Source organism: Sarcophilus harrisii, chromosome 1 (assembly GCF_902635505.1).
Source record: "Sarcophilus harrisii chromosome 1, mSarHar1.11, whole genome shotgun sequence".
Classification (NCBI taxonomy): Eukaryota; Metazoa; Chordata; class Mammalia; order Dasyuromorphia; family Dasyuridae; genus Sarcophilus; species Sarcophilus harrisii.
In genome coordinates this window covers 171,738,668-171,752,520 of record NC_045426.1, presented here as the reverse complement: position 1 = coordinate 171,752,520, position 13,853 = coordinate 171,738,668, and the positions used below count along the sequence as shown (strand labels likewise).

The 13,853-nt window shown below is 35.3% G+C and overlaps 1 protein-coding gene across 5 annotated transcripts in view; it reads right to left on the bottom strand.

Annotated features, from left to right (window-relative positions):
* The window catches only part of RASGRF2 (Ras protein specific guanine nucleotide releasing factor 2), a 310,740-nt gene that overhangs the window by 136,236 nt on the left and 160,651 nt on the right, over positions 1-13,853 (bottom strand). For 2 of the 5 annotated variants that reach the window (XM_012541399.2, XM_031967039.1), the window contains 4 exons: positions 11,677-11,925; positions 10,611-10,999; positions 3,534-3,662; positions 550-639 (listed from right to left, as the gene is read on the bottom strand). In XM_012541399.2, coding sequence (XP_012396853.2) covers positions 550-639; positions 3,534-3,662; positions 10,611-10,999; positions 11,677-11,925 — 857 coding nt within the window. The remainder of the gene's footprint in view (positions 1-549; positions 640-3,533; positions 3,663-10,610; positions 11,000-11,676; positions 11,926-13,853) is intronic. The other 3 variants (XM_003759876.2, XM_031967027.1, XM_003759877.2) reach the window with 3 other exon arrangements.

The window sequence follows — 13,853 nt, the reverse complement described above, 5'->3', positions numbered from 1 at the left end:
CCAGTATCTAAATTTCCACTATTGTGATTTGAATTTGTTAAGTTAATATATGAAGAAGGTTTCTTGGGCCAAAACCAGCTATAGGTATTTTTTCCTCCCTTCAATATAGCTTTTCCTTTGCAGATATCAAATAAAACATTAATCATTTTACACTCCAAATTGTAATGTTCATATTTTTCCTGCAGTCTATCATAAAAATCCAACTTTATATTTTATTTTATTTATTTATTATTTTATATTTTGCCTAAGCTCTTCTTACTCACCCTGAACATTAAATGAATGCTCTACTAAAGTACTGTGACTCCACTAGAACCAAAGGTACCTCACTCCTCTCCATCACACAAAAATATCACCTTCTTCCCACCTACTTTGCATCTGTCTTCTGTGCTTCACTCAATTAAAATAAAAACACATTCTCAGGAGTTCAGCTGCTGAGACTAAAGGTGTAATCTAGGAACAAACTAAACATGAGAAGAGGAAAACTCTTTCCTTTAACTTTCCAACTTCCCAAGACCGCTCTATGTTGGGCAGCTCCTCCTTGGCACTCACCTGGTGGACTCCCATGTCCCGCAGCAGCTGTTGCAATAGCAAAAGCAGAGGCAGGGGAAACAGAGCAGTGGGTATTATCAGCTGCCTGTCCTATGAGTTTAAAAAGAAAAGAGAAAGTCAGGGTGAGATAGGTTGTCTATATTCTGGGAAAAACATACACTTTGAAGCAGAGATTGAACATCAGCCCATATGTAATGGGAGGCTTTTTTATCTACCCCTCCTCCATTTGGGAATGGAGAATATAGACATTGTGTTTCCGTGCCAGTTAAAATCCTAAGTCCAAAACAAAACCTAGAAACAAGAAAAATTGTTAGAAATATTATAGCTAGCCAAGGTCATTGTTTCTTCTGTATGTAAGGAAAGGCTAATAGGAAGTTCCCATTTGGACTATTTGTTTTTGTATCTCATTGCAGTCTGGAATCAGAAAGATCTTCCTGAGTTCAAATGTGGCTTCAGACATTTACTAGCTGTATGGCCCTGAGCAAATCACTTAACCCTGTTTCCTTCAGTTTGTCATCTATAAAATGAGTTGAAAAAGAAAATGGCAAACCATTCCAGTATTTTTCCCAAGAAACCTCAAGTGGGGACACAAAGAGTTAGACATGGCTGAACCCACTGAATGACAATATCCCAACTATTAAAACTTACACTGGTAGGTTCTCTGTAGATCTGAAGGCAGAGACTCCTGTCAAACTGATGAAATATGCTCCTAATTGAAAATAACTATGTATTTTGCCATGAAACTAAGAAATGGCTGATTATGTCTCTAAAATTTATTCCAATAAATCTAGTTTCAAATATTTACAATTTTACATGTGTAATGTCTTTAGTTTTTCTGGCATGGCTGCTGCCTTATCAAAAAAAGTCACTTATTTAGAAAGCATCTGCTACTAGATGGTGGAAAAAAATGGACAAGAGGACAATCTTAAGAAGAGCCTATAATTTTGTATCATTGCCAGTTCAATCAAAAAACAATTAATAAGCTCATACTATAATATCTCCTCCTCTGTGCATCTTTTAAAAATAGAAACAAGCTAAACACAGTCCTTTTTGAAGGCAAGATGAATCACATACTCTCTCATATACATTTCAGTCTTTAAGTTATAGTGTTGTATATATATTTTGTGATAAAACTTTATGATATTTCCCTTTTAAAACTGACTTTGATAAGAAACATTTCACAAGTGATCATAGTCATGGAAACCTGAGATTTTTTTTAAACTATTATATTTCTTCTTAGTTATAGTTGGGAAACAAAAATATAGTGAAGGGAGGCAAGCCAGGCCTATTTTCAGGAAGACCCATTTTCCTGAGTTTAAATCTGACTTTAGATACATACTAGCTGTGACCCTAGACCAGTCACTTAATCCTGTTTATTTCAGTTTTCTCATTTATAAAATGAGAAGGAAATAGTGAACGATTGTAATGTCTTTGCCAAGAAAACCTCAAATTAGGACACAAAGAGTCAGACACTACTGAAAAATGACTCAACAACAATAATGATGCCTAAAATTGGTCTCAGACAATTTATAAACAAGATTTTCTTAGTAATGTGAGTTACTGTTTCTGCTTCTTTAACTGGAATACATTTAAATATGGTACATTTAAAACCCAGGTTCACATCGTTAAATTTGAATCAGGACTGCTCCTGGTAAGAATAAAGTAAAGAGATTTGCTAGCATTAAAGCTTAACCAGGGGCCTCCAAACTAGTTCCCTACCCAGATATCTGTGAAACTGAAGATTCTGAAGGTCACAAGGTCCTCCAAAAATGGGCCATCTATAGCCACCATAGTGATTCAAACCCACCCAAGGTGATCTATACTTGACCATGAATCTGAGGCCCACAACTGCAAAGCAATAGTCCATTAATGTAACCCCTTTGGTTTTGCTCTAATCTGGGATCTAGATTATTAGAAGGAGCATTAGTGGTAATCTAGCTCAATCCTTTTATTTTATAGAGGATACTAAAAACAAAAAAGTTTTTGAAGCTTATATAAGTTCACATAAATATTAAAGACTCCCTGACTCCAAATCCAGTAGTCTTTCTACTGACTTTTTTCAGTGAGAGATTTTTTGGCCTCAAAGTCACAATCTGAAAATCCTCCCCTTTCCTAATTGTATTCCACTTGCCAACATCTGCTGTACAACAAATTCATTTGAAGTATAAGAGTGTCATAAAAGTATTGATGGTTTTTTTTTAAGTTACTTGGGGTGAATTTGGTTTTACAGTTGAATTATTTTCTCTTCTTATTTTATATAATTGGCTTGAGAAAAAAATTCAAAAACAACTAATATTTTTAAGTATTTGGACAATGAAAAAATAATGCAAGGATTTTTGCCTTTTACTCTAATAATTTCACTTCAATTACAATATTTTTCACCATGACCATATAAATGGTATCTCTAAATTTTCAGTTCTATACAGGTGATTGTGGCCATCACTAATATATTCTATGCCAAAGTTTCTTCTTTTTTTCTGGAGCTTATTATTATTATTATTGTTGTTATTTAGTGAGGCAATTAGGGTTAAGTGACTTGCCCAAGATCACACAGCTACTAAGTATTAAGTGTCTAAGATCATATTTGAACTCAGGTCCTCCTAAATCCAGCCAAGTGCTCTATCCACTGTGTCATCTAGCTGCCCCTTTTGTCAAAGTTTCTTAAAATGTAGGTAACGACCCCCATATGACAGTCACATAATTGAATGTGGGGGGTCATGAAATTATTATTTATTATCAGTAAATGTTTGATTGGGTATTTTATATACTTATATACCCAGAGTCATGTAAAAATTTCTTGAGGGAAAAGGGATCACAAGTGGAAAAAATTTAAGAATCCCTGTTCTATGCCATAGAAGATTTATGAATAGAATCAAGTTAAGTGTCATTTTTTTTAAATTGTTGGTCCAGGGATTTGAAGATACAGAGAAAGGAGGCCAAAAAATTGCATTTTTACATTTAAAAAACTGTCAATAGGGCCTTACCTCCAGATGGACGGTATCTTAAATGTCGAGGAGTCGAAGGTGATCGGCATGGTGAAAGTTCAGCTATGTCCACGGCTGGAGTACTTTCAGATACTGTTCGATCCCCAGACACTGTTTCTAGAACTGCTGCTTTAAAATAGCATAAATTTTAATATGCAGGCAAAGTTTCTATGTTTTTCCTGACAACAGCATGCATTGCATTAGAAAAAGCTCATTATACTATATTAGCACCACATATTAATTAATCTACAGTTTCACAATGCTTTGACACAAGTCAAATCACTTCTCCCTGAGGAGACTTTATTTTTATTTTGGGGTGGGGGGAAGAAAGTAAATGCTACTAAAGGTAAGCAACTTTTATTACTCAGACCTAAGATTCAGATTCAGAACTTACTGGCACTCATTTACTTACTCATTCTATCTCATTATATGGTCATGGTTTCAAAATATCAAGAATAGCCAGTTCTTAATTATTCAGGAAAATGGAATAAAATCATGTCAATGAGTTATAGCAATATAGAGTAATAAATGAGACTGCCAGACCATGAGGTATCTCTGCTCAGACCTCAGGGACTCAGGATAGCCTTAGGATCTCTTTAGATCAGGAAGGCAGCCTAAATTTGTGAGAATCTTTTAGGTATGAACATTAAGGTCCACAAGCCTCTCTCCTTTGGAAGCCTTCCACCCCCAGTGTTTTCCAGTACCCTAAACCTTTTTAAAAAGTGTATGTTATCAGAAAAGGAGGGGGAGGAGGTAAGAGGAAGGAAGAAATATTCTAGAACAGAAGTATGATTAACCTGAAAAATAAGATGTTTTTCTGTCTGAACTTTCAATCCCACTATGGCCACGGACCCATGTGGTGAAATGTATTGCTCCCTTCTCAAAATAATGCTTTTGGATGCATAAAATAAAATAAATAGAATTATCTAAGAAACTAATTATACTATAATGCAATTATATATTTCTAAAAGTTATACTACACATTAAGAAGACTTAGTCTAGGGTAGCTTACCCTTATGATTTGGGGTCACAGGTCATTAGGGAGCGCTGAAGGAATCTGAACAAGGCTCACAGAGGAATTTGGGACAATTCTGTTTTTCTTTTGAGGGGAGTTAACAGCACAAGGAAAAGATGATAGTTTTGATGGTCCATTATGCTCTCTACACCTAGACCTCTAGCTTAATCAGGCAAAACTGAAACTTCATTCATATCATTTCACCTTAGTTCTTTTTCCTGAGCAACAAGGAGTTTAAGCAATTTCAAACCACTAGATTTCTTTTTTTTTTTTTTATTCAGATCTTACAAAGACTTTTACTAGTAAAAAACTTAGTGTCCATTTTTCAGCAGTATGTCAGCAAAACCATTTAAAGTCAACCTATTCCTCTGGCAGAGACCACGGATGGCCCAGACATTCCAATCCTAAGATTCACATTCAACAAGCTTTCCATGAGCCTTCAAAACTTCATGTAAACCATTTCTACACTTTCAGGAAATGAAACCGCATTTTCCCTCTTGTTAGATACAAAAGGGCTGGGAGGAGAAATTTTTAGACTCCTTGACTTGAATGACATAATTACAATAAAATTGGCAAATATGCAAGATGCAGCTAGGGAACAACCCCAAAATAAATGCTTAGCTGTCAGATTTATTATTTTCTAAATAGTGCCTTCAAATTCTGTAATGCAAGGCATCTGCTATGAAAAGAATGAAGAAAATACTAAATCTATGTTCTTAATTTGATTCATACCATTCATCCACTTGAGGAGAGAGAGAAAAATCATTAATCAGCAATTGCATCAAAACAAAAAACTTTCTAATGAGTCAGAACTGGACTCCATTGAAATAGACTCTAAAATGAAAGGAAAACTACTGTAAGAACACAACAGAAAAGAATTTCATCTCTGGAATAGTAAAGAAAAAGACATTTCCATGAGGCTTGTCTACTCTGATCAAGTTCCATGTGAAAGTAGCTCTGCCTAGAGAAGCATGTGTTACCTCATACTCCACAAACATTGGGAAGAATCCAAGACTTCTTCACACAGGCTCTCCCTGTGGTCCTTAGTCCCAAAATATCCATTGCTGGAGAATTCTGGAGGTGGTATATGAACCACAAGGAAGGGCTATGCAAACAAATAGCCTTCCTAGGTGCTCTGCTATCAGTTATTTAACTGAGATTCTAGAGAATAGTGGGACAAATATGTGCAAAACATTAGAAGTATTCTCCTTCAGGCCATGAGCAGGACTTACTCTAATAAACATTAAAAGAGATTACCAATTCAATGTATACAAAAAAGGAGTAATAGGGCACAGAATAGAGGTCTAAATACAGACATAGGTAATAAGCCTTGAAGAAATGTAATATCCTCTGTTTCTTTCTATTCCTTTTTTTTTGGGGGGGGGGCGTTATCTAGGGACCTGCTCCATTGGCCTTTAAAGAAGAGATAGATGATAATGGTATTTAAGAGTACTGAGTTGCAAAAGAACAAGATAGAAGTGACTAAATGGGGTAGCAGTATTAACATAGATGCAATTCACACAAATTTGGGGAAGAGAGACATGGATCAAATTAATGTTGCCTGATGGAATTTTGAAAAGCATTTTCAAAAGTGTTTTAATCTCTATTTTAGGGAAGTTTCTGCATTTCAAAGAATACTTCCATTCACGTCTAGATGCCAGTACTGAAAATATTTGTGAGGATGACATGCTTTTAGTGGGAAAATTGGACAGAAGGCTATTTTAGCTAGCATTTTTCTAACAGCAGTGAATTAAGATAGTTTTGTCAGAAAAAACTAAAAGCCAGAAGTTATCATCTTATCTTTCCCCAGATCCTGGGCTTGCTGTCTGCACTCTGCATTCGCTCTAAAACTAGCTACCCTTGGGGTCCTGTCCTCTGATTGGTGAGCTTTCATCTAATCTTAGCCAGTATCTTCTTTAAGAATATTCAGTGGTTTAGTTGTTCCCAACTTTTTGTAATCTCTTCTGGCGTTTTCTTGGCAAAGATGCTAGAGTGCTTTGCCATTTCCTTTTCCAACTCATTTTACAAATGAGGAAACTGAGGCAAATGGGGTTAAGTGAATTGTCCAGGGTTATATAACTAGTAAGTATCTGAGGCCAAACTTGAACTCAGAAAATGAGTCTTCCTGACTCCTTTCTAGTACACTATGGCACTATCTAGCTGCCCCTTAAGAATAAAAGTATTTTGAAGGAAAGGACAGTTTTGTTTATTTGTATTCATTTTTCCAGCATTTAGTACAATGCCTAGTATATACTAAGCAGTTATTAAGTGTTTTTATTCATTTACATGGCAGTATAGGAAATTTTTGGCCCCAGTATGTTTTCTTAAATATGAAGCAGGTGTAATGCAAGTCAAGTGTTTCTGGTACTTCTTCAAAGGAAAAACAGGAAATGTATATACTCTTGTTGCAGAATAGCTCATCAGTTATGTTTAGTATCAGCACAGGAGGGTGCTATGTAAAGCATACAGAGTCCAATTCAGAGAAAGAAGTTCTTAACTGCTATTGCAAAGGTTTCTACAAAAGTCTATAGTTTAGGAGACTCAAATTAGAAGCGTCCTTGGCTTCAGATTTAAATGGGGCATACAAAAAAAATGCAATGTCGCTTACTTGCCCTAAATAATTCTCAAATTCTAAAACAGTCACAGACAATTTACTTGTCAAATCAAAACTGAAATATTTTAGCAAGATGCAATGGGTCACAAAGATTTTCATCTTTCTTGCCCTGTCAGACACTAATCTCTCTGCACTTCCCCACCCCTCTATTTCCCTTTCTTGGATCCAGATGTGCCAAATTCTATATGCTGACAGGTTGATAATAACAGTTTTTTCTCACATATTTTTAGAAAGTAAAGATTTTATTCATCTTAGAAAGACAGCAAAATATGCCAGAAATGAAGTCAAAGAGACCAAATACTTAGTCTACTCAGAAGCTTCTTATCTGGATATAATGAATGCTTTTTTTTTGCAGAATAGACTTGAAACCACTGAACAATATCACAAAAATTAAAATTGACTGCATTATGACTGGCAGTGAATGAAATTGAGTCATTTCTGAATTTGTGTTTTGGTTGACAAAATAAGGTAAAGATCAAAATCTATACCAAAGCGGAGAAAAAAATTAAAGACAAAAAAAGCTACTACAGGATAATTTACAAGAGAACACAGATAAAAATCCTACAAATGAGACAGCATGGATGGGCTGTTGCTACTTGATTTATTGGAAGGTGTAATCACCTCATTAGATCAGAATTGTATAAGAAGCAAGGCACCTAGGGAAGTAGATGATAACTAAAAGATAAAGGTTATAACCTGTCTGCCAAAAACAAAACAAAACAATACAACTTTTGCTTATGGACAGTAGCCATTCTTTATAACAGAGCTGCCATTCTTCAAGCCCTAGAACTTCACTGCATATCTGAGGGAGATAAACAAAGAATTACAATTAAATCCACTTAATTTATCTTAGGTCCTATATCAATTATTGCTACTTTTTTTTAATCAATTGCCCTTTTAAAATCATGAGCCTTCTCAATACTTAGCACTTAGAAAATATGCATTCAATTTGATACAGGGAAAAAAAATAATATCAGTAGTCTTCTCTTTTGCGAATCAATGGAAGTCCTCTAGGTTTCTACATTCTTTACTCCTTCACCTTCACCTTTTTTCATTCCAGGCTGTGAGGGATCAACATTGTAAAGACCTAATAAATGTTCTTCCTACTAATTATGTCTCCTTTTAGACTTGGCATAAAAATGACTGAGGTATCACTTAAAGGTATACCTATCTAGAAATTTACCCAGGTCTCTTTTAGTCTACACTGATGGTGTCAAACTCAGAAACAGGAGAATTGAGGGGGAACTAACCCATACTAAGTATTCCTGTGGGTAGTATGTTGACTTAAGAAACCACATGTGAACATTATCTACATTTTATTGTATTTTATTTTCCCAGGTACATTTTAATTTGGTTCTCACATTACTTGGAAATGTAATGGAGCAAAGTGGTCTACCAGCTGCATATCTGACCCCTAGACCTATTTCATATCTTGTCCCAGGACCTGAGGTCTAGTCTAGAACTGATTTCTGTTAATTTAAGAAGTCATAATTTCCTCTGATTCATGACTACAGCCCAGAAACCTTGATGACCCATCACTGAAGAGCTTGGGCGACCCATCATGAAACAGCTCCATGACAAGACTGGACAGTTCTAAAGGAAAGACTAAAAACGGTTTCATAGGCAATTCAGCAAAATGAAGCAGGAAAGGGATAATTAGTACTAGACTATCTAAACAATCATTCTAAAACAAGAAGCAAGGAGGAAGAATAAATACAGTGGCTAAATTGTTGTGATAATTTTGGTTTTGTTGCTATTCTTCTTTTGTTTTTCAATTCAAAAAAATGAGTTGATGATATGGCTATATCAAATTAAAATGTAGCCCTGGAAGTGGAGATAGAATGAAGAGGACGAAAGATCGCTTGTGTGGGAAATGATAATAATCTAATATTTCTACCTAGAAAAAAATCAGAAGATTAAACGAGTGGGAATTCTGCTTAGAACAGTAATCTGAGGTTCTTGATAATGTTGACTAAGGACAATGCGATTCTCATAGAAAACCAAGATAAACCTCTTTAAATGAACACATCAGTCTTCACCAGTCAAAAAAAAAATGTTAGCTGCAAGGGGTGGGATCTAGGATACAATACATAAATTTAGCATCTTCAGTCAAGAAGCTAGTAAGCTCTGGGAAAAGGACTGATGATGTCTGGCATTCCCCAAATATCCCCAACTCAAATAGTACAAGCTGCTGAGGTCATTGTCTAACAAGACAAGGGGTGATAACAATCACTCCTCCTTTTGAACTTAATAAATTTAAGAGCTGAAAAGAACTTCCCATTCTGTTTGGTTATCCAATACTAAAGGAGAACTTTAAGATAATCTATAGCTTGTCTTAGTCTTGCCCTCCTACCAACAAAGTTCCTAAAGCCCTCCTGATGATGATGGGTTTCTGCAGGCATTTGTCAAGTCATGATCCAGCCCCTCGTCACCAGAAAAGAGTTCATCATCACATAGCTCAGGCTTATTGTTCATTAATGGATTTTTAATTAGCCTCCCCCACTCCTCCTCCTGAGTTGCTAACTTGTCATTTTAAAGGATTTTATGTTAAACAATATATTACTTTTGACAATGACAACTGCTTTAGTTAAAACTCCATTAAGCATCTCAATGGGGAGTTTATTTAAATTATCTGAACTAGAAAGTGTAGGACTTGAGTGGTGGAATGAAGGGGGAAGCAAAAAGAGGAATGAGCTTTTATTAGAATGCAACCACTTTCAATCTGGATACTTCATTTAATTTCTTATCCAATTTTAATTATTTATCTATTATAGTAAAAAAAATGTAGTTTGTGATAATCTATAAACACAGAAATTTAGAGCTAGAGAGGACTAGAAAGATCATCTCATCAATTTGCTCATTTTTCAGATGAGAAAACAGACACCCAGAGAGATTTCCCCAATATCATATAGTTAGTTTTTTCATAAAGACAAACAACAAAGAATGTTTTAGAGGAGAAAAATTCAGGCAAAAATTTAAGAATTTTCCTCCCTGCATCTCTAAATTTATATGGAATTTCACCATTGGGCTTTAAACTCTCCCCAAAAGCAAATTCAGAACTTAAGAAGGGCTAGTCTTAAGAGTTTAGAACCTAGAAATAGTACCTGATGTTATAAGGTGGAAAGAGAGGAGAAGCCATCAAAAAAGAAAAATATGACAAGGTCTACAGCCTCTTCCTTAGCTCATTCAAATTAGATCATTCAAAAAATATCTTTTTTAAGAAAAAATCCACTAACTTAAATCGGGTATGGGGAGAATTTGCCCTATTTACATCTTACTCCCCTCCCATGAAGATCAAATGAGGACTTCAGGATTCTTTATTCCTATATAGCCATTGTATTCCTTCTGTGCAGAAGTAGGAAAACTATGGAGGATGGGCATAGGGTTCCAAAAGGGAAGGAGAATAATTGACTAGTGCTGTTCAGGACATGTGGCAGCTGAGTAATACCTCTTCGAATATTTCGTCTTAGCTTGTTACACAGATCCATGCGGGGGTTATTTAAATTCTCTTCTAGAGATCCAGGGCTTTGTTCTGGAGAAGAAGGGCCTCTGCTAAGATCCAATGGTACTTTACCAGTGTGGGGTGGTGGGGATGTAGCAGGGCTATAAGTTGAGGTTGGACTGCTGGTTGTGGAAGAAGCAGATAGGTCGAGAGCTCCAATTTTTGAGTTCAGGGGGGAAGTCAACGACAGCTTTCTGGCTCTGACAGGGGAAGAAGTTCTGGACACAGCCAATGGGGGTGGAGAAGAAAATTTTCGACAAAGATGTGGTGACTTTCCATCTGCTAAGTGTTCACTCCGATTGTTCTGACTGGTAGCAAAAAACAATTCCAAAGACCTGAAAGTCAAAGCAAGTTGTAACCAAGTTAAAAATGGATTTCCTGAATGTTACTCGAGCGTTTACTCTCCATATGAAAGCTATGATACAAAATTACTACACTTAGGTTTCATAGTTTTCAAATCCCATCCAAGAACTATCCATTTCCCAAAAAACCTTCATGAAAACTCTGCAGATTCTATCTAAGGAAATGCCCAGAAATATTAATAAGTAATAATAATAGCTTATATTTACATACCACTTTATATAGCATTTATATAATGCTAGGAACTTTCTAAGCACTTTACAAATAATTCATTTCATCTTCATAATAACTCTGGGAGGCAGGTACTACTATTATCCCTATTTTACAGATGAGGAAACTGAGGCAGGGATTAAGTGACTTCTCCAAGATTACATAGCTAGTGTCCAATGCCAGATTTGATATCAGATGTTCCAACTTCAGGCCTAGTGGTCTATCCACTGTACCTGCTAGTTGCCTTTAGGAGACAAGAAGACATAAAAAAAGTATTTAACTCCCAAACAAACACATGGAACTAATAGGTAACCTTGAGACCTCAGACCTCTGGAGTAGGAACTCTAAGCAACCTCCAGTAAGCAATATCTATTAAGCCCCCACCCTTCCACTTTCTCTTGTGGCTTGAAGGATAATCACAACACAAAACTCTTAAGTGTACCTGACAGGGATGGATGTGAAAGGTCTCTTGTATATGTCTGACAGCTTCTCCAGGACAACGGCTGCTGTGGTGAAGATACGGTAAGTATGCAGAAAAGTGTTGAGAAAGTCAATACTGAGAAAACGCAAGTCTGTCAACCTCTCCAGAAGTCTCTCCACACTGGCATAGCGAATCTGGGGCACTTTGCAGGAGTTTAACGTTTTGCTAAAGCAGATATCTTTGTCGTCCCTGTGAAGACGGGCATCAGACCTACACAATCAATCAGGAAGAATATATCAACAAAACCACACTCAGGCAGACAGTCTAATTTTCTGGGGAAAGCCCCTAATTTAGGGTTTGTTTGTTTGTTTTTCACCATGATCCCACTAAATTTTATTTTTTTTAACTGAGATATAAAAGAGCCAAGTATACACACACACACACACACACACACACACACACACACACACACACACACAATGCTCTAAGCTTTTAAAAACATCAAGACTTTTGGAACACCTTATGTATATAATAAATACATGATGTAGGAAGAAAAAATCAATGTAAATTATTTTAGTTTAGGAAAGTTAGAATTTCAATTTTAGGGAGGAGAAACTACCTATTAGTCTTAATCCCTTCTCTTTGTAATTAACCTATACTTCATGAAGAAAATGAAGCTAAAATACTAGATCTCTAAAGAAAGGAAAGGTGTATGTAGATAGTGTGTATCAAAGAACCAGCTGGCAGGTACTAGAGATTTTAGACTGTGTGATTTCTAGGATCTATGATCTGGTAACCTCATAGATCATCTAGTTCAATCTCTTCATTTTATAATAATTGACATTTATTTCAGGGTGTCCCCAAATCTCAGCACAGCTTTAAGCTTTTAATAGCTTAATTGCACTTAAACTGTTTTCATAGCTTAAAACTATATTAAAAACATCAGGAAACCTGAACCCCACACTGAGACTTTTGGATTACCCCATATATAGGGTTCCTAAAGATTTACAAAATGACTGAGATACACTATCTTATATGAGTCTCTCAAAACCCCGTGAGGTAAACGCTACAGGTATCATCATCACTATCACCACCATAATCATTATTATCATCTCTATTTTAGAGATAAGGAAATTAAGATCAAGTCACACGACCTAATTCACACAACAAGTTCATTATCAGAAGTAGGATATGAATCTAATTCTTTCCTCTCAATGGGAAGAATTCTTATAAGATGGAGTAAGTAAAGTTTAGATAAAGTGATTGAGACAATCCATTTGAAATAGAATTGTGCTGAAGTATTAATTGAAAGTATAAACAATTTTTAAAGTTCTATATACAATATAGTTAAACATTCTTAAGGTTATATATAATAGATCTGCAGTTTCATCTGTAATCATCTTTTTTATTATACTGTGTTATGGAAATATGTTTTATTCCATAAATTAAAAATAAAATAAATAAGTGCAGGAAAAAGAAGCCAGAAGAGTTAACTTTCTCAAAAGGAACATTTAGCAATTTATTTTTAATTCTGTTAATTTTCTCACCTCATTACTAATGAAAATACAGAATTTAAAAAATTTAAGTTTCTTTGTAATTAGTTTCATATTAACTAGTAGTATGTCATTTTCAAAGTCATTATTGTCACATCAGTTAATGATTTGCACCACATCTTTCTGTCCACCACATCTTTGAACAGAACATTTCTCCCCTGGCATAACCCACTCCTCTATCTTAGAAACAGTGTCAGTACTTTCCACTGCAGCATCACTCAGGAAAAAAAAAACAGGCCGTCAACAGATGCAACACCAAAATTAGACTTAACATGAAATTTAGTCTACACCAAAAAAAAAATTTAAATTTTGAGAGCAACACTACAGGATACCACTTTAAAGGACACTGTCACCTACTAAATGTGAATGCTTCTTTCCCCATATCATATTTTGTCCCCTAAGCATCATTCTGCAATCTTTGTCTTTTAACTGAAATTAAATTATTTGAAATACCAGAAGGGCACATTATATCAGGCAAGATCAAATAAAAATGTGACTAATTACAACACTGTCCTTCAAAATCCTGATTGCATTTTCATTATGAAGCAAAGCTATTCAATATTATAAAATTATTTAATTTCATTTTCTCAAACTAAACAGCAGCTCAAAGTAATTATTTCCCCCAAAACACAAAAAGCCATGAAA